Genomic DNA, 20910 nt, shown 5'->3' with positions numbered 1-20910 from the left:
TTTTAAAAAGCAGAAACTCTACTTTATTTTGTAACCAAAATACTAAGTACCAAGTAGCCTGGCAAAGTAAGCTTTCTTTAGGTACAAAATCAAAATCTGTGACTCAGATATTTTAAAATTATAACCAAGATTTTTCTTTCCGGTAAACCTGTGGTATAATAATAATAATAATGTTTTCTTCCTTTGGCATTTTGCAGTGAGTTTGCCATGACAACAAAGAAACTATCCCTTCACTGGCTGGAGTCACACAACTCCCACTTCATTAGGAAATAGCTTTGGCAGGGGTGGCAGTTGCCAGTGGGCAGAATGTCATGTAAATGCCACATTTCCATTAACTGTCAGAAATTCAGCACTTTCATTATTTTCTGTTGGTTAAGGCTCTTTGTGTAGCAGCCTAGCATCAACAAAACTATATTCTTGTCCCAATACACAACTTTGGATGTTCCAGCTTTTCATGCTGACAACAGATTCCAAACCTGGTACAGTAATACCTCTGCAAACGTCTGCCTCGTCTAGCGTCCACTTTGGCGAACGTTTGCAGAAAACCTGGAAGTACCAGAACAGGTTACTTCCAGGTTTGCCACTCGCACATGTGCAGAAATGCAGACGAGGTGCTTTGCCTTGCATCCTTTTCAGCTAGCGGCTGGGGCTCTGGAATGGATCCTGGTGGCAAAACAATGTACGACTGTACTTGATCAATCCATTCACTAACCTAAAGCTGTATTTTAAATCCATTTTTTCAGCAGGCTTAAAATGATTCCTCCTGGGAAGAAGTTACAGCCACAATAAACTATGAACAAAATATTCAATTTCTACATTATCTGTTCTCAATAACAAACAGATCTAGGCCTTTGAGATGGGTTGTGTGTGCCCAAAGTTCTGCAGGTTCAATACACAGACACCTACCCTTTTCACACTGAAGCCTAGATAGATGGCTACCAAGTTCCTCACTTTCTACTTCACAATGCTCTCTCCTCCTCTCTCATATACATCTTTATTACTAGTTTACTCAGTTCTTTATGAATGATTTAATGCACCTCAGATGGATTCAGAGATATGTAACCCACCACTTTAGATGAGATAGGAACTTTAAGAATGCATACATAGAAAGGGACCGCTGGTGGGATGTTAGTCAGCCAATTGCATGTTGAGGCAGATTTTTAAAAAGTACACTTGCCGTTATATCCAGGGAGGTAGGGAGAACAGCAGCTAGAGGCAACAAATGCTCTTTGTTAAGTTTGCAGTTAACTGCTTGTTAAGTTGGCAATTCCATGTGTATTCATAAACCTTAGAACAAGTAAATGCATTGCACCAAGAGCAAAAAACATCTGGGCTACATGACTGAACATTCTTCCATATTATAAAGTTCTCATCTGTGTAAAGAAAGAGGCATAGGTTTCTTGCCAAGATCTTAAATGTTCTAATCGGAGGTTTGATGTTTTATTTTGAAACATGAGGGGCATTCAAAAACTCCTCCTCTACCTACATTCCTTAACTTGTACAGATCAGCTTAGTCATAATAACTAACCACTGATGGATCTCAGTATTTTTGCCCAAGTCAGATCCACATGATAGATGGAAAGAATCCAAATTCTGCAATACAGCCACACACCTGTAAGAATGCAGCTGATCTCAGACAGTTTATTTCTAGGAATTAAGGCACACAAGTATGAAAATCCACACTTTGGAATATATAGTAAGTATGTGCATAAAGAACAGAGACATACAAAAACAGTTTAAAAGGTGCATTTGAATGGGAACATTTTAACCCATTAAAACAGGCACTGTGAAAGGCCATTTTACTGATGTAGGTTATAGCCCCCCTGCCCCAGTTAGACATGTGGAGAACTAATAAAGGCTTTTAAGACCAGACTCCTTGGTAGCAGCTGTACTTATAAGGCTTTTGAGAGTAAATACATCAAGGCTTTTTAGAACTCCCAACATTGTACTCCTGCTTCTTTGGAGGTCCTTTCTAAACCCGAACAGTTCAGAGTACTGAAGAATTTCAGAACATCTTTATCCAGACCAATTTAAATGTTTCTACACATACGCTGACGTAGTGGCTCCTCAGTATTGTGCATGTCCACATTTGCACTAATATTTTTTTGCGTAAGCTGCAGTACACAGTAGCCAGAGTGATTCCTATGACTATGGTATCTAGAAAAAGTGCTGCTGCAAAAATCACAGAAATGATTGTCAGCTGTAACCATGTACTACTCCATTCACATACTTCCTCATGAAATTGCAGGCTACAAGCTGAAGAGAGGGTGCATTTACTGGCATGTGATTGCAAGCATGAACTAGCCCTGGAACTGCAATTATGTCACTGCTGAGAACTCACAGCTGGAAGGACCAGCTATTTGGTAGCCTGCCCAAAATCTTAACCAATTGCAAATAAAAGGGAAGTGTGTGCCAAACACAGACATTTTCTTCAAAGAACCTTCCTGGCAAGAGAAACACTTTGATTTCTTGGTGCAGGAAACACTCTCCACTTGGCATCAAATCAGAAGTATAATATATTGAAGGAGCTTTGGAAAATCCCACCCTATAGCAGCTTTCATGGATGTGGACTCTTAGTCCTTGGGTCCCATCATTTTGCCTTCATTGCGTGATACAGTTATCCCCCATATCCTGTGCATATCTGTCAGAAATAGCAGTCCGTAAATCTTCAATCTCTTTGCGCAATTGTTTTACGTCCTCCAGCTTCTTTGCTATCATGCCCGGTTTCTGTAAGTCATCCTTTTCTTTAACTGAACAGTGCACAGCTGTGATATCAGAGAACCAAGTTACAGATGAGTGAGGTAATATTCAGGGATTGCAGATATCCAATTTAAGGCTAGAAACAGATTTATCCCCCCCCCCTTTTTAAAGCACATTCTAGCTCTCACTATTATGAATGCACATTTGGGTATGTCTCCAAATGGTTAAGAAAGTATACTGAGAAGTGTTGAATGTCAATGGTCTAGTGATTCTAAAACGGTATTGCAAGTGAAGCAATCATAACTGAATGATTCTGATGTCAGCAAAACAATTTACAAGATATCCTCAGCATAAACCCCCAAGCTGCCAAAATGGGGGCACCATGACACTCTTTTCCTACAGACTTTTCCTAGTGCCCCCCAATACTCTCCATAACCTTTGTCATTAGGAGGCAAGGGTGGGGGAAGTGAGCTACCCTCTCCTGCATTTCTTTTTTCAGTTCCATAGGCTTTTCAAGGCTTCAAGCAGTACCCAAGCAGCTAAAGAGGGGGGGCTCGGGAGAGAAATTAGGGTGCTGGAGTCAGGAGGGAGAGAGGAGTGCCAGGGAGAGCATGTGGGTGCACACACCACATGTAAAATGGATCCTCGTGAAAATGAATAACGTTTTCTCAGTTCCTCACAGATCATATGTCCATTTAATGAGCCATAAGATTCATGGATCCAGTGTTTTCCAGCACTGCCATGGTGCAAACACATGGATCTAAGGCTTATGGATCATCATTTTTTTCAAGAGATCCCCTTAAAGTCACCATTGTGTGTATGATTAAAACTTTTGATTTGTACCCTTATTTAAGCAGTGCTGGCAAGCAGCTGGTATGTAATTTTTACTACACAGGCTACCAATGTAAACTTTACTTTGAATATGCTTTTTGAGAGCTCTGTGTAAGTAAAATCAGGCAAATTTATGAGGCTGTTTCAGTTCTACTGGATCTCTGTTTTACATAGACCTTACAAAAAAGCAAGGAATTTGTTTGTGCTCCTCTGTCCATTGTGGGAGCAGAATGACCCAGGGGAGTGAGGAGACACGACTAAGCCCACAAAACTACCTCAAAACGCCAAATATGCCCACACACCTAGAAAGTGTTGGCAACCCTTGTGCTATCAACAGGCAACCAATAAAACAGGAGAAGCATTACATCTTCAGAGCCCCAAAGAAAGAACATTCATCTACTACTAGCTGCTGAAAAAACTTATTGTTTTACTTACTGCAAATCCCCAACAATAATGACAAGTTGGGATCCTTTCCTTGAGCCCTTTGAGTTACAACGCTATAGACAGACTGCAGGTCCTGCAGGCAGCTGGCTAGCTCTCTATGCAGCTCTTGAATAAGGTGGGCTGTTTCATCAGACAGTAGCTGACCCGGCTCAATCTGCCGGAGGTGCTCCTGAAGCGTCAGATTTTTTTCCATCAGTTCCTGGTTCTGTACAGAAAGCTAAAAAGGAATGAGGAAGAGAAGCTGGAGCATTAGAGAAGATCTCTATCACCCCCTAGTGTGAGACTGCAATTCTACAGTATGTCTTCTATTTTGGAAACCTTCAGATTGGCGGCAGCACCCACTTTCTAATGTAGTTATAAAATATAAGAGGTCACTGTGTGATATCAATTCTAACCATAATTACTGGGGAGGTGGGAATAAAAGAGATACTAGATCCTGAGCTACTTGATATTATGCTTTTGTAACCAAAAGCCGCCGCAAGCTACAAATTGCTGTACAGCCCTAGGAGCACCAAAAACACTAAACACTATTTCTATATGGGTATAACAAACCAAAGGGAAGGTGGATTCAAACAAGGCTACAAATCTGAGAAGTAAAACACAGACTTATTAGGCAATCAAGGTACTCTAAAGGAAAAAAGGGAGGGAGGGACTAGGAATGGAGATCCTACTACATAGTTGTGTGGCTGGTTAATCTGTTTAACAGATGCCAATATTTAAAAGGGAAACTACCTCTTTCACTGCTATGCGCAGTTGTTGCATTACATTCTCCTGCCTCAGTGCTTCCACTTTGAGAGCTTGACCTGTGTCTTCCTCCTGAGCAATCCGATTCTCTAGATCCTGGAATACAAGAACAAACAAGTTCTGATTATCCTGTTGATGATTTGGATACATGAACCATATATCCAATCCTTCAATTTGAACTCACCTTTACTTCTGAAGATAACCGATTCATCTTCTTCTTCTGATTATCCACAATCTGAAAAAGATGAAAACCTTCCCATGTATTTATTAGCACCCTTAGATGTACTCTTAGCACAATAAAAAAAACTGAACGTTTATTGCTTTAACAAATGCATTTATGAGCACTGCACTACTGTGTATGACCCCCATATTTGCAATTAGAGAGATTACATTCTGATCTTACTCTCAACCCCAAATCGTTTGTGGACTCTTCAGAAGAGATCATTCGTCCTCAAATATAACTATTCACAGCAATACACCACTAATTCAGGACCATACTTGCAGGAAGTACTAGATTGTTGATCTTAAGATTTCATTATTTAAACTCTTCCCTCTTCAGATGCTTATCTGTAACCATGGTTCCTCACGTGGTCATCTGTACAGTCACATACGAGTTCTGCGCTAGGGTCGGGCAATATATCAATATATTGTCTTATATCGATATAAAGAGAAAATTGTGATAACCATTTTTTTTAAAAAAAATCTGGCAATATATCGTAAATTGTGTGTGCGCTTGTGTGCAATAGTCAAAAAGCACAACACTGCAAAACTCAGGAAGCCAATGCTTCTTCCTGTCCTGTGCAGCCGTTACTATAGCTAACTCTGCCTCAGATGCTCTTCTGTGCCTCCTATAGCAGCGGCTTTTTCGCTTTTTGAGAAATTGTGTGTGAACTGCAGGGTAACTCTCTGCCTTAGTTCTCTGTCTCCCCTGCCTGCATCCTCAGCGGCAGGCAAAAATCATCCTTGGAGGTATCGTGTGTGCGAGTGAGTGTGCAGCCTAACGTCGCCTGACTGCTCTGTCTCCTGAGCAGGTGGAGCTCAACAGCCTGCAAGCAGGAACTTCCTTAGAGACGCCAGTCTCTTGCTGAAAGGTAGGCATCAGGCTGGTAGGTGGCTTAGGTAGAAGGCGTGGCTTCTGGAATCTGGAGCCCCTTTCCTCCTCCTGTTCTCACATAAAAATATAAACTGGGGTAATAGTAAAAAAGAAAAACACGCTGCTCTGGCCACTTCCCTCTTTTCCCCATCTGCATGTGCTTCTTGTTGGTTTGTGTGTATGCTCAATTGTCTCTCCCTCTCCCTCATTATGCTCCTCATTTTCTCCTCCAGACCCTCTCCCTACCCTATAACTCTTCTCAATTCTCCCTTTGCCCCTATGGTTTCTCACAAATTTCTTCTTACTAATAACAAATTAATATAATAACATTAATATATTCTCCAGGAATTTGTAATGTTAAAGTTGAAGCACACTATCATTGAGTAAATCTTCATATAATTAAATGCATCAAATTTTCCTTGCAAAAATATTTATGTTTGTTTAATAATTTTTTATTTTGTAACATTTTATCCATTCTTTCTGGTTTGGCCTGGTTTATAAAAGAAATGGAAATTCCCCTGGCATTAAAAATATAAATTTTGTTTAGCAATTTTTTGTTCTGTTAAAATTTATCCATTCCATTGTTTCTATTTTGGCCTGGTTTAGAAAAGAAAATTAACAATCAATCAAACAACTGTGTTGTGAGATGCACACATTCAACTAAGACTCAATAGTGAAATATATTTGAATATCTAAAAGTGTGACTGTGATTGTGAATTGTTTTTTTTTTCTTGTTTAGTAATGTAATCAATTTTTCAGGAAACATTATCTCACCATACCTTTGATATCTATGCTACTGAATTACTTCTACAGCTTTAATTTTAGAGAAAATGTGCTAATTAAACATTATCTGTACAGTAGTACTATAACATAACAGTTTTAACAACATGTTAAAGGTAAGTAAAAATTTATCAGTTTTGGAGTTAGACCCGTACATAGTACCAGTTGCCAGGGCATTACCACATTCACCTCTATGTAGTTCCAGCCTTATTTCAAACATCGTGATATATCAAAATATTGCGATGTTTTGCTGGTGATATTGAAAACCAGATATCGCCCAGCCCTATTCTGTGCCTGCATGAAACAATTTTTGGAGCTTTCTAGAACTAGACAATAACAATTTTGATGGGAAGCCTGCTCCCAACCCTCACAGTGCATATCCTGGAGACATGGCTCCTGCCTTCCTGCTCAGTTCCTAACATACTGTTGCAGGGACTATACAAGAAGTACTCAAGTGACTGCAGGTCCTAATGGCATGTGCAGTGATGAAGAAGGGTGCAAGCACACAATGATGCCTCAGTGAATGACAATCCAAGTTGTTCTGTTATTCTTTTTTATCTCTGTGCAGTTTCACAAATAGGAGAATAGCAAGGTTGCTTACCTAGAGGTAGGGGTGTGATGTTAATCACTGAGCTTGGCACAACCTATCTAAAAGAGATGTCTATCTCAGCAGATACAGAACCCATATGTGGGACTGCACAAAAAATATGATCCAATTGCCAGAGAATATGAGATCCACAATAACCACCAATTCCCCCCTGGGAGTAGGTTACCTTCCTAAGGAGATCACATTCATTTTGCAGAGAAAATTTTTCTTGTTTCTCTTTCTCCAACTCCTGGGCAGTGTCGTCTGTTGCTGAATTCTTCCCACGCTGCATTTTATCTTGTAAACTAAGAAACAAGATGCCAATGCTAAATGGAATGACCTCAACAAGTTCACCCCTTGAAGATGGATTTCATAATACTCAATCTGAACTACAACCACCCCTTGATCCCATATTGACAAAGTAGAAATCCTACTCTGCTCCAAAAGCATACACTTTAAGTAACAAAAAACACATTTTAAAGACATTCTTAAGTCATAGTCACATAGTCAAGGCCACATTTTTCTGTGAAAGAACAAAAAAGCCAAACATTGTCTTGTAGCTCTTCCCTACCCCTCATCCAACATGGGAAGAAACTGACAGCCTTACATAATCAGCATGGCAAGTTCCCTAAACTTGTTCACCCTGCCTTCACTGGATCCCAGGAGAGGCAGCAGGCCTCGGAGCCTGCTCCAACTGGACTGTCCTGTCAACTCCCCAAATACAAGGCATTGTGGGAAGAATTCTGATTATTTATGTTTTTATATTGTTTATTGTGATTCTGTCAATGGATTTTGATGGTAATTGTGATTCACATTGGAAGGATTTGTCTCCCTAGAGAGAGAATATAAACAGCTACAATTTTTTAAAAAATATATCCCAAGCAAGGACACCCAGTTGATGAGACAAATGCTGGGGATGGGGAACAGATTCATGGGCAGGAGGAAGGACTGTGTCCCCCCCACCCCCACTATAAACTCCCTTTACTGTTAATCATTTAAAACACACCCCTCTTCCACATAACTGGGTAGTTTAAACAAAATGGATCTGCCTCCATCACATGCTACTAGTGTTTTAAAAGCAGCCCAAAGCCCAGTGCCAAATTATCTCCTCTTGATTCTGAAGCCAGAATGTTTACCATAATTTGGAAGACAAAACTGACATGACACACTTTTAATAGCAAGCTCACTACATGCCTATAGCCAACTATTTTATCTATCTATCTATTGCATTTATATACTGCCTTTATGCCAAGGCACCCAAGGCAGATTTGGCCAATACCCATATACTCAGCTCCTGTGGTGTCTGCTCCTCCATTGTCCATTTTTCTCTCTCAAGCATCACGCTAACTCCAGAGTCCACTCTTTGCCCCCAAGCTCTGTTACTCAGTTTTATAGTTTTAAAAACTGAATGTTGTGCCTCTACACAGCAAGCTGAACACGATCTCTTTCCCACTCGACCGCTACTCAAGTTTACTCTTCTACAGCTATTCCCACCTCTTGCTCCCACCCTCATTCCCGAGGCTTGTACTATCATATTGTCTCTCACTGCATCCCTGATAGAAATGCATTATAGGGAAGTTCCACCACAAGCACTATACAATATAAGACTTTGAGACCACACCAAATAACCTTCTCTTATTTCGTTCTGTTTCTTCACTCACAGTTCCCAAGAGCATTACCTGCGCATGGTAGAAAGCAGTTCCATTTCTTTGCGTTTCTGCATTTCTAGGTGCAGCTCCTTCTCTCTACAATTGGCACGAACATCTGCAAGCTCTTTCTCAAGAGTGGTCACTGATTCCTGCAAAGCTGTAGTTGCCTGCTGAGATTCTTTTAACTAGAAAGTAGAGAGAACACTTCAGAACCAACAGAATTCTTTCCTAGCAGTTTTTCTTTCACGCAAAGCATATGTCTCCTACATCTTCTTACAGTTCCAAGCAATTTGAATAGATCAGAATATTTCACTTCCTGAAAACAGATTGCCATTCCAACCAGCCATGCACACTCAGTAGGATGCAAAGACCTGGCACAAGTGCAGCTGTATCCAGGAGATACCAATATACCTGATGGTGGAGTTTCTTATGATCTTCCAACATTGGAAGGTCAGCAACGTAACGCTCCAGAGTCTCAATTCTCTGCTGTTTCTCACGGTTCTGCTCAAATTCTTTTTGGCACTTCTTTTTCAGGTGCTCAATATGTTTATCTCTTGCCTTTACCTGCACAAACAAAGAACAAAAGTAGGGGCTTTCTTAGAGGACTGTTTTTCACTCATTGAGTGAGTGCATGTATCAGCTTTGAGGGGCAAACACTATTTTAACCTACAAGCAACAAATAAAATATACGTTAGAGACTTCATTCAAGCAGAGTACTTCAAGACAGAATGGGCTATCACACAGAGCAGGCTAATCTCACTCCAGGCTACACAAAAGCAGCAACATGATGTCGGGGGATAAGTTGTGTCAGCTAAGTAAAAAAAATATTCTCCTTAAGACATGCTGATGAAGAATGCAACACATTTTACATGCAAAGCACAGTTAAAGCTTCATATTGAAAAACCGTAGGATTTGGATGCTCATAGAAACCCAGTGCAGTACAGTGGTACCCCGCAAGACGAATGCCTCGAAAGACGGAAAACTCGCTAGACGAAAGAGTTTTCCGTTTTGGAGGTGCTTCGCAAAACGAATTTCCTATGGGCTTGCTTCGCAAGACGACAATGTCTTGCGAGTTCCTGCTGGTTTTTTATTCCTCCCCCCCTTTTTCTAAGCCGCTAAGCCGCTTATCAGCTGATCCGATCAGCAGATAAGCCACTAAAAGCCGCTAATAGCGCTAATCCGCTAATCCTTCAATGGGCTTGCTTCGCAAGACGAAAAAACCGCTAGACGAAGAGAATCACAGAACGGATTCTTTTCGTCTTGCGAGGCACCACTGTACTGGTGCCACAGTTTTGGAAAAATCTTGATGTGCTCAGCTTTCTGCCAATTGCATTTCATTATTTAGAATCTTCAACGCTGATGTGGGGTTTTGGTGGAGAGGAATTCTGATACCCCAGAGAGCAAAATTGTTTAACATGTTTATTTTATTTATATTTAGTAAATAAACTTTGAATTTGCTAAGCTTGCCTAACAAATGTATTGCAATTAGCATTCATTCATTGTTACTAATGAAACAGTACTATTTCTAACTCACATTACTGATCTTCAACACAGAAACCAATTTCCAAAAGCAATGCTACATGATGCAAGATCAGCAAGCAAGAACTGTATCAAGACTCCAGGTTTAGATGCCAGAAGAGCCAAGTACTAGGTTTTCTTTGCTCCAGAGTCAATCCTTCAATATAAACTCATGTGCAAGAAGCTGTTGTACTCTTGCCTTAACCCCAAAATGCATGAGGGGGAGGATTCTGTATACCAACAGAAAATATGTATTCCTTGCATATTTTGTGATAATTTATTCTTACTACCGGCAATGTCCATAATCAGAAGCAAAACACTCTGCACATACCATGTGCCTATGTACTGTTTTCCTTTTGTAATCAAGTGGAAACCGGGATATACCTATTGTATTAATAGAGACAGCCCACCCTTTCATCTTGTTTCTTCAGCTCTACTCTATGCTTCTGTATAGTCTCCTTATGGGCCTCCTGGATCTGTTTTACACTTGCTTCTAAAGCAGCCAGTTTCCTCTCCAATTCAATCTTTTCCTTCGTAAGACATTCTGTTTTTTCAGTAAACTGAGCTCGTAAGAATATGTTCTCCCGCTGCATTTCCTGCAAAAGAGTTAATGAGGATCATACTAGCTTCCAAGCATTCTCAAAATCCACACCAAATATTGCACCCCCAGAAAAGCAGCAATTGCAAAAAAAAAAAAGAAAAGAAAAAAGACCAATGGTATGGTGGATACTGTCGGATCCAGAGCTTCAGAAGATCCTGAAATGGTAGATGACTAGTATGGCATTTCCCTAATCCAACCTTCTTCACCCAAGCATTATTTCTATATCTCTTACTTCAGAAAAATGAAGGAAATAGAATCTTCAAGCCACACCAGCCATGAATTGATGGTACTTACCTGCATTCTGAGCAGATACAAGTCCCCATAAGCAGCAGGATGGCTCAGGAGGGCATTGTGGACTTGCAGCTCACTTTCTCGTACTTTCTGTTCCAGCTGTGAAATGTGTTGCCTTTGCCTTCAAAAAAGGAATAACCCCAACACACATATTTACATTTGCAAAGTCAAATATTCAGAAAATTTTCAGAATATTCAGAAAGTTTTCATTAGTAGGATGGACTTTATACAAGTTTTAAATGGCATTTACCAATGCCTGCTTATAATCTAAAGACAGGAAGCAAAGGTGGGGGAGGGAGAGTAATGGAAAGGGAAAAGGTAACTGGGGATGAGGCTACCTTCCATTGTCATCCCTTAATTTAAACAATAAATATGTGTTGTCTGAAAGTGAGGCAAAACATAAGCCCAGGTTTGAATATAACACTAAACCAAGTCACAGCTTAGTGTGACAACTTAAATGCCAGAACCCCCATGTTTGCTCATTCATGCTAAACCATAGTATGGCTTAGTGTTACATGTTAATTACATGCTAATTGAGCGACAGTCTCAGACTTGATAGTTGGAAATCTAAAAGATTATTTCCATTTCCTACCTGTCAATGAGGATTTCTTTCTCCCTGAGCAGGTTCTCATTTGAATTTACAATACCAACCCACTGGGCTGGATCAACAGTGTGCAGTGAAGTACTGCTCCCCAAGGGATGGTAGCAAGGAGCTTTGTTTTGCAGCTGGAATCATGAGGGTCAGAGAGAAATAAGGCATTAGGTTCAGCTCAGACACAACTTTTAAGAGGCTATTCGCTTCCATGCACCAATACATAGAAGACTCATCTTACACCCAGCTATTCCAGGCCCACATCAAAACACTATGAAAAAAATTGCTCCATAAAGAACTGCACTCAATAATTTTAGATCACTCTGTGTGTTACAGAGAAATGATACACTGGACCAACCATGAAAGTTCCCTTTCTGCAGGGAATGGAGGGGATTTGCTCTAAGCCACTAAACAAAGATGGTTTCATCTCACTAGAAGAGTGTGGATTTTATGACAAAGTTTTCATACAAAAAGGCAAAATGAATCACAGTCATTTTGCTGTTACTTGTCTGCAATTTTTTCCATACAGTCAAAAAGAACTCATGATATATAGCAACAACATTTGGAAAAACAAGGCTGGAATATGCACTTTGGAGAATCCCTAAACCCCTTAAAAACTAAATACAACAAATACAGGACTTCTCACTATGCATACCCATGGGCTGCCCATTTTTTCAGGAACTTCTCCTTGAAAAATGGCACAGTGCCACCTCCCCCTGTAAACTAAAGCACCACATAGACAATTCTAATGATTATCAATTAATCGTTAGTCAAGGTAGCAGATTACCTTGTACTCTTTCACCAGACAAAGCCATACAATAGCAGTAGTCACTGACAACTGTATATTTTATTTCTATTAAACCACTATCATAGAGATTAAAGCAGAAAACAATTTAGAGAGGAAAGACTCACACTTAAATAGAAAGTGGAAACATATATATTTCAGAAAAATAAACATGCAATGGAATAACTCCGTTTATATGCAACTGTGAATAAGGGCTAAAAGTGCTATTCAACTTTAAACTCTTGTTGCGTCCACACACTCTCTTAAACTAAAGCAGATTGTTTCAAAAAGACCTTCTACCTGAATCTGGTCCAACTGCAGGCGAACACGGTCCAAGTGCTGATTCCAGGCACTAAGCGCACAATTCTCATGCTGATGTAGTGTGCAAGTTTCCTGCTTCCACAGCTGAGACTGAGCAGTTGGGCTGGGGTACATAGTAGCAGGATTAAGCCCCAAGGGTACCTGCTTTTCACAGACTCTGTTGGTTTCTGTTGCTGGTTTAACATCTAGCAGCACTTTGCATGGGTCTTTTTCTAGGCCAGTAACAGCAGTATCTGAATTACACATTTGAAGCTGGGACCAAGGACCAGCAGACTGCTTATCCAGAAGAGGAGATTGGTTAAACGTGAGTTCAGCAGCCAATCTAATGGGTTTTTGAGCACATTCCACACTTGTTTGGTCAGGAGCAAGGAAAGAGGATTGGTTACAGCCATTTTCCACTGAAGTTTGATAAAGATGAACAGGGTTCCTGTGAAACACCTGGGAGTGCCTCAGAGTATCAGGATCATGGTTGGACATCAGCCCTCCTGTGCTACTTGAAGAGACTGGCAGAGAGGAAGTCAGGGTGGTCCGAAGCACACTTGATTCACCCACTGAACAAGAAGACCTATCTAGCATGGAAGGCATGACATGAGCTGTAGGGATGGCCACTTGGGTTTTGATGGGCTGAAATGAAGAACCGTCACTGGAACTGCAGAATGCTGGGAAAAGAAAAACAACTGGTAGATTAGGCTCAAAACATTATACTTTAGAGAAGTGTAGCTTATCTGTACACTACGCGGCTAGGCACCTCACACATTGCAGCAGAGCTACTACAGTATATGATAAAAAGGAAAAGCCATTTTCTCATAAACAATAGCTATATTTCCTAGCTTATTTACCTCAGCCTCTGGACACAATTCAAATGTGAACATGAAACCAGACTAACTTTCATTTGATCAAATGAGATCTTAAAAGAAAATTGGAACTTTTTAGCTGCTCATAAAAAACATATTGAAGTGTGGCTTTATAAAATGCTAACACTTACTCAGGACCGAGGAGCTGAGCTTTTGATTACGTTCCCAACCCACAGCACTGCAATTCTCATTTGCTGCCGGATACGTCAAGTGGAGTTGGCGACTACCCTAAAGCAGCAGTAGATTGGAACACCTCCTAGAAAAGTGAAGCAATTGCTGCCCTGTTTGGCATTAGCTTCCCCCCAAAATAAGCTTTGATTCTCCCCAACAGCTGTACAGAATAAGGCTGTACGAATGCTGAAAATACTGACGCAGAAGTACCAGATCTGACTAGATGAAAGTGTGAAGTTATTCTTAGCAACTCTCAGGTTTCAATACAGGAAAAACAACAGCAGTTCTACCAAACAGCAAAGCACCATATTGACTAACAATATTTATTCCTCTCCATATTCTTGGGTACCTTTGCATGAATTTAAGTCAGCAAAAATACAATTTAAAAGTTTGTCTCTCTGGGATACAGCTTCTTTCCTGTTTCAGAATGATGATCTCATATTGCCACATGTTTGCAATACCCAAATGCTGATATGAAGAGGAATGCAGGGCCCTAGTTTGATTATCACAGGATTGATGCTATGCATGGCACAGTTAAGCATCTACTGACAAGATGCCAATATGAAATATGTCAGGAGAATTGGTCTGCTGATAACTCCTCCAAGAACTGAAATTTGATAATGCAAGAGCTAGACACATTTCAAAAACAGGAGGGCAACACAGTGTTGTTTAGTATTTATTAAGCCAATCATATGATGTGATGGCTATATACTAATCAGAATACTGGCACTAGGAAACAAGTTCTATTAAGAGCAGAACAAAGCATGACTCTGCATGTATGAGATCCCACATTAGATTTCTAGAATTTCTTATTTGCAGAATGCAAAGTGCTGGGGAAAGTTATTTAAGACACCCTGGAAAACTAAAAGCACACATGCTGTCTCTTAAATTAGGGGGAACTTGGACGTGCCCAGAGAATATTTGAATAGGAAAATTCACATCTCAGCTAAGCCACTCACCTTGGTGGCCTACTTCACACATGGCATTTACCCATCAAGAGTGTAGAATGGTGTTGAGAGGCAATGCACATATGCAGGCTATGCAACATCTCCATAAGAACTCCTTATGAAAGATGAAAAGAGGGAAGTAGACTAGGGGCACAGCTACAGATGTGGATGACAGGGAAAGAGAAGGCACCCACAGCAGCCAGGAAAAGATGGAGCAAGTCATATCCTTTCTCCCACCAGAACTGCTTCCCCCAGGCACCTCATGAACAAGTGCTTGCTCTCCTTACCGGGACACTGGTTAACAAGTCTCTAGTTCAGTGCCAGCAATTTGGATCTTGAAGTGATGAGGCAAGTGCTTGCTTCCTTACCAAGGGAGTCTGAGTGCCTGAAGTTTGTAGGATACAGTTACAGCTGGACACTCTGAAATGTATTTAGGGTGTAGTCTACCTTCTAAACCAAGGATACAACTTCATACAGTGCAAAAAAGAAATGGACACTGCATATGTGACAGGGTACCAACAAATTACTTTTCAACTGATGAGTATATAAACAGCAAAATAGATGTTTCATTAACATCACACATAGCATGCACTAAGCAAATGCCTTCCCCCACATCCCATACTAATGTATATCTGTGTAGGGAAAGTTTTATATGCAAAGTTGCCCACTGCAAAGATAAGCTAAAGGGCATATCAAGTTTCCTTATACGGTACACAGTCACATCATGGATAATATTTCTACAGTCAGAAGTCCCCAAAGGCCTTAGCTCTGTAACCTTTGAAATTTCCTAAAATGGAAACAAATTTCAGTTCAAAGGAACTTAAAAGACCATGTGCAGCAAGAAGCTGATCTGTTTCCTGGTTGACATAAAGTCTCAGAAAAGGGAGATAAAAAGTCAACCAGACTGTGGACGCCTATTTATTTATTTTCAAAATCTGTATCCATTCTTCAGCTAATATACGCAGAGCAGCAAAAAACAACTTATTAAAATAGAATAAATTAATATATTGATAAAACAGAGAGTGGAGGCAAAACCAGCAATTAATATCAGCCAGTTTATAGCCTGCAAGTCTTGGACAACAGAGAACACATGTCACCAGGGGGGAAAAACAAATTTGGTGCCAGGATAATTTTCTAGGAAAAGTTCTTCAAAAGCAGGTTATCACCAGCTGCCTAGCCTCTCAAGGTAGGAGTAGTACTCAGAGAAATTAACATTAAATACTCTGGAAATTAACATTAAATATCAGACAGCCATGTGTAGGAGAAAGCAATCCTTCAACGAGTCAGATCACACATATTTAGGGTTTTACAGGCAACAGCCAGTACTTTGAATTATGTTCAGAAAACAGGCTACTAGCAAGTGGAGTAGTTTTAAAAATGGCAACATCTGATCCTTGCAGCCACTCCAAGGCAGTTTCTGAACAGTCTTCAAATGAGTCCCACATACAACACACTGCAATAGTCCAATAGTCAGGACTGAACTTCAGTTTATTGGTCCTCATTCAGTTCATTACCAATCCTAAATACAGATTCAATTCTGCCACTGTCTCATCTGAAAAAGTGTGCAATAATATGAGAAGGAACAGTAACCCGGAATGTAAAGGCTTTGTATTGGAACTTAAAAATGGAAACTTACCATCAGTTCTGTTCGAGGAGGAGGTATCAGTTAGAGTGTCCCCAAAGGCAGCCATGCTTGGAACTATGACCAAAGTATCTATCTGGAATTTTAGATAAATACCAAATTTACAAGACTGTATCTAGCCAATCACTCTTCTAATCTTACATAAAGCTTTATATCTATAAGAATTCCTAAACCAAGTGTAAGGAGCACATCCTATTCCACAACCTATAGACAGATCTCCAGAGCATATTCTCATTCTCTTGTGTATGGTATAAAGATATCACTACAGTATGGGTACAAGGTATACAGACAAACAGGCAGGCTCTGAAAAAAAATTCAGCGGTAATATGCTATGAAGAGAGAAAGGGTGTAAGATCAGGCTTAATTCTTGTATGTTGAGTTAGTCACACTCCCTCCCCCACTTCACCCTTCTAAGATATTATGTACTCTGTGTGTGTGTGTGTGTGTGTGTGTATATATATATTTGCTGTAAGTCACTTGCAGACCTTCAGGTGACAAGTGACTAAGTCTAATAAATGAATGAATACATAACACAATCCTTTTAGTTCTGATTTAAAGGCTAGAATACACACCTAATGTCTTTCACATTCATTCCCAACAGCATTCAACAGCAGCAAGTGTTCAACAGTTCTCTGTGGGGCATATTCATGCAAAATCTGGAATAATGCCTTTGAGCCTCTCTCATACGACTTGTGTTATGTGTGATATATAGAAGATCATCCATATTTTTGCCAAAACATGTTTTATTTTCACATTTTAAAAGCACATGTATAATACTTTTATCCGGTTCCCTTACCTGGGAAGTTTAAAAAAACACACCCCTTTGCATTACCAATGCTGTGCATGTTTATTTGAAAGTCCTGTTAAATTTCATAGGACCTAATCCCAAATGTGTGAATAGGATTACAGCCATTGTGCATATTAAGAAGGTTGGAGTCATGTAGTAGCACACTTAAATTGCCTGTCACCTAATGCATCTACCAAAATTAACTTCTGGGTTTGCCAAAATAAAGAATGCCACATTTCTTTTTATCTCTGCTCTTTACCTGAGCAGGAACTTGTAGTTTCATTTGAAGTATGTGGGAAAGAACAGGTTTACAGGCTGGGTTTTGCTTTTTTCAAAGAAATGGGGGCAGCAGCCATTTTTTGCTTCTCTATCCCAAAACCCCAAGTGTGTAAGCCAGTATCTCAGCATCTGTGAGGGACTCAGCTTGTAATCTCCATTTTAGACATTAACTACAAGCAGATCTTATAGTGAACATCCAGGGTAGTTTTTCTGGTTTTTTGCTTATTATCTTTCCTCAGCTAACCACCCCCAATTTTGTGTAACATCCTGCCCAATCAAGATTTCTATAGATCTCAAAAACTTTCAATTTTTGTGGCATTTTGGCTGGATGCAATAAAGGCATTACCCAACTGCAGCCTCTAAATATATATTGCTTCTGCTTGCAGCTGCAATTCTACATGTTTGGAACGTACCTGGAAATAAGTTCTATTGCACTCAGCTCGACTCACGTCTTCAGTGCAAACACCAAGAAATACACCTTAAGGCATAGGTTCCCTGTACTGTGGTCTGTGGCCCAGCAGTGGCCTACAAGCTTCGTTCATGTAGTCCATAGCATGTCCACATTAAATATTCATTTCGATTTTCAATTGTATTTTTATTGCTTCTATTTCTTGCATTATATTACAATTTGAGTTCTATGGAATGCAAATTGCAACACAATAAAATACAATATAAAACAAAAGAATGAATAAAAATACAACTAAAAAGCATTCAGCATCTAGCAGAGCACACTGCAATTACTACAATGGGCAGAAGAATCATTAAGTGGTCTATCCATTTTGATGGCGTTCACTTTCAAGTAAGCCTGGTTTTGAGTTTCTAGCCCATGACTTATTTAGAATCCTCTCAATCCGCATCATGTGTACATGAAGCGCATCTTTCCTTCAAAGAGCCACCAAAGGGGGGGGGGAGAAATCCCGCAATAGTGTTTTAGGGGGGAGTTATGAGTGTATTTTAAGGCTAAATAGTGCCTATCTGAGGGCACAGAAGGACACCCATCTCCTCACTACCTCTCCCTCCACCCCGGTTTCGGGTAAAGCCGTGGTTGTTTATACCGAAGAATATACAGTATTCCAGGGTTTCCGAGCGGCGAATTAAATGGGGTCAGGGCTAAACCCACAAAGAGGAAAGTTATTTATTATTATTATTTTACCTCTAGCGTACAAATGACGGGTCCGCGAACAAAGGTCCCTTTGAGCGAGTACTGAGGTAAAACACATCCGTTCACAACTCGGATAAGAGCAGACGACGACGAAATCTCCCCAGGCAACTCCGGGAAAGCGGAGCCTTAGACCTCCCGCCGCTCACTGCGCACGCGCAACGACCGTTGCACGAGGGTGAAAAGAAAAAGGCTCACGACGCTCCACCTTCTCCATTGTTGCCACGCCCACTCCCTCGTAGACTGACCGTTGAAGGCTCGCGCCCTCGGCCTCGGGGCGGCGCCGCGCCTCTTTTCTCCGCCAGTTGCCAAGGGAGGAGTTTCCCTTTCCCTTCCCATTGGTTCACAGCCTCCGAATGCAATTGGCCGGCGAGCACCCAATGAATGTTCTTTTCGGACTCAAGTCCCCTCTCCTCCAATATTCAATTTCTCGTAAGAAAAAAATTGTCCCTTCTCGAGAACCGTAGTGAGGGCAGAGGTAGTGGAGGAGAGGGCGGAAATACCTGAAGCCTCATTCCATCAAAACGGGGTTGTAGAGCCTTTCCACCGTCAGTTGTACTGTACAACCAGCAACTTTTAATTCATCCCTAAATTTGTCCATTACAGCTATTCACGGCAGGTCTCTGTAACCTGACAGCGGAAGTCTAACCATGTCTATTCAGAAGTAAGCCCTACTGAATTCAATAGAACTTAAAGGTAAAGGTACCCCTGCCCGTACGGGCCAGTCGTGACCGACTCTGGGGTTGCACGCCCATCTCGCTTAAGAGGCCGGGAGCCAGTGCTGTCCGGAGACACTTCCGGGTCACGTGGCCAGAGTGACGAAGCTGCTCTGGCGAGCCTGCACCAGCGCAGCACACGGAACGCCGTTTACCTTCCCGCTAGAAAGCGGTACCTATTTATCTACTTGCACTTAACTGTGCTTTCGAACTGCTAGGTGGGCAGGAGCTGGGACCGAACGACGGGAGCTCACCCCGCTGCGGGGATTCGAACCGCCGACCATGCGATCAGCAAGTCCTAGGCGCTGAGGTTTTACCCACAGCGCCACCCGCGTCCCAATAGAACTTACTCCCAGGTAAATAGGAGCCACCATTAATAATAAAATAGTGTTCATCTATAGTTGCCATATGTATGTGCCATTAATAAATTAAAGCACTGCGTTTTTGAGAAGTACCGTATGTTTCGCTCTATAACACGCACCCGACCATAACATGCACATAGTTTTTAGAGGAGGAAAACAAGAAAAAAAATTATTCTAAACGAAACAGCGCATGTATGATTTTTGTGGTTCATGCTGTGGCCACAGACATGTGATCCGACGGTGAGTTTGGGGTAGCCCAATGCAAAAATCCTGAGGATCCATGTGGATCCATGCTTTGTAACCACGTTTTAAGTGGGGAGGGAAGGAAAAGCACTCAAGGGACAAGGAACACGCGTGGGGTGGGTGGAGAAGGATGCTGTTAATAATGCAGAAGAGGGGTATAAGAGGAGAAGGCTCCTCTCCTCTCCCGCTTTGCTCCTTTAAAGCAAGCAGGCTCTCTGTCCCTCTCTCCTCCCTACTCAGTGGCTCTTCTCCCACTTTGCTGGTTCAAAGCAAGCCACGGAAGAGGGAAGGAAGGGGAACCATGGATCCTCTGCTCACGACTGCAGCAGATCCTCCCGCCATCCGTAGGCATTTGCTCCATAACACGCACAGACATTTCCCCCTACTTTCTAGGAGGAAAAAAGTGAGTGTTATGGTGCAAAAAATACGGTACCTCCACTTTTCCATTTCTCTTGAAGAGCAAAGGCCATAACAAAAAAACACTCAAATCTAGTTGAACAATAGTTTTAGTTTGTGAAATTTTCGTTTGTCCTAATAAAAGTATTGCCCGACTGTGGATTTTGGATTTCTCTTAAATGTTTGATTTACTGCGTAAATCTCCTTTGCACATTTATTTGAGAATGTCTGCTTCAAAAACCAAGATAATTGCATATACATAATTACTTGCATATATATAAACCTTGATTTACATGTTTTGGTTAGGGTTGGACTGACCCTTGGGTCTCTTCCAACTCTACAATGCTATGATTCTTTATAATGCTTTCTGTGTGTTGCTGCCGTACTTTTGAAAAGAAAAGAAATCCTATTATTTGTGTT

The 20910-nt window shown here is 40.9% G+C and overlaps 1 protein-coding gene across 9 annotated transcripts; it reads right to left on the bottom strand.

Annotated features, from left to right (window-relative positions):
* Positions 1-1615: 1615 nt before the first annotated feature.
* CEP85 (centrosomal protein 85) lies at positions 1616-19065 on the bottom strand. Of its 9 annotated transcripts, XM_083511922.1 has the most exons (14): positions 18768-18945; positions 16753-18249; positions 16543-16703; positions 12914-13593; positions 11830-11963; positions 11241-11358; positions 10756-10941; positions 9239-9391; positions 8858-9012; positions 7366-7483; positions 4904-4954; positions 4708-4815; positions 3967-4192; positions 1616-2765 (listed from the first exon to the last, which is right to left on the bottom strand). In XM_083511922.1, the coding sequence occupies exons 3-14, from the start codon at positions 16595-16597 to the stop codon at positions 2602-2604; spliced, it is 2148 nt and encodes a 715-aa protein (XP_083368048.1). In that variant the 5' UTR covers positions 16598-16703; positions 16753-18249; positions 18768-18945; the 3' UTR covers positions 1616-2601. The 9 variants fall into 9 exon arrangements, with proteins under 9 accessions (XP_083368048.1, XP_083368047.1, XP_083368050.1 ...); XM_083511921.1 differs by lacking the exon at positions 16753-18249 and having other exon boundaries at positions 16543-16624; positions 18768-19065; XM_083511924.1 differs by lacking the exons at positions 9239-9391; positions 16753-18249 and having other exon boundaries at positions 16543-16624; positions 18768-18948.
* Between the last annotated feature and the right edge of the window lie 1845 nt (positions 19066-20910).

This window comes from Podarcis liolepis (assembly GCF_965112155.1).
Source record: "Podarcis liolepis genome assembly, chromosome: 7".
NCBI classification, from domain to species: Eukaryota; Metazoa; Chordata; class Lepidosauria; order Squamata; family Lacertidae; genus Podarcis; species Podarcis liolepis.
The sequence above is the reverse complement of the archived record's forward strand: the minus strand, read 5'-3'. Positions and strand labels throughout refer to the sequence as shown.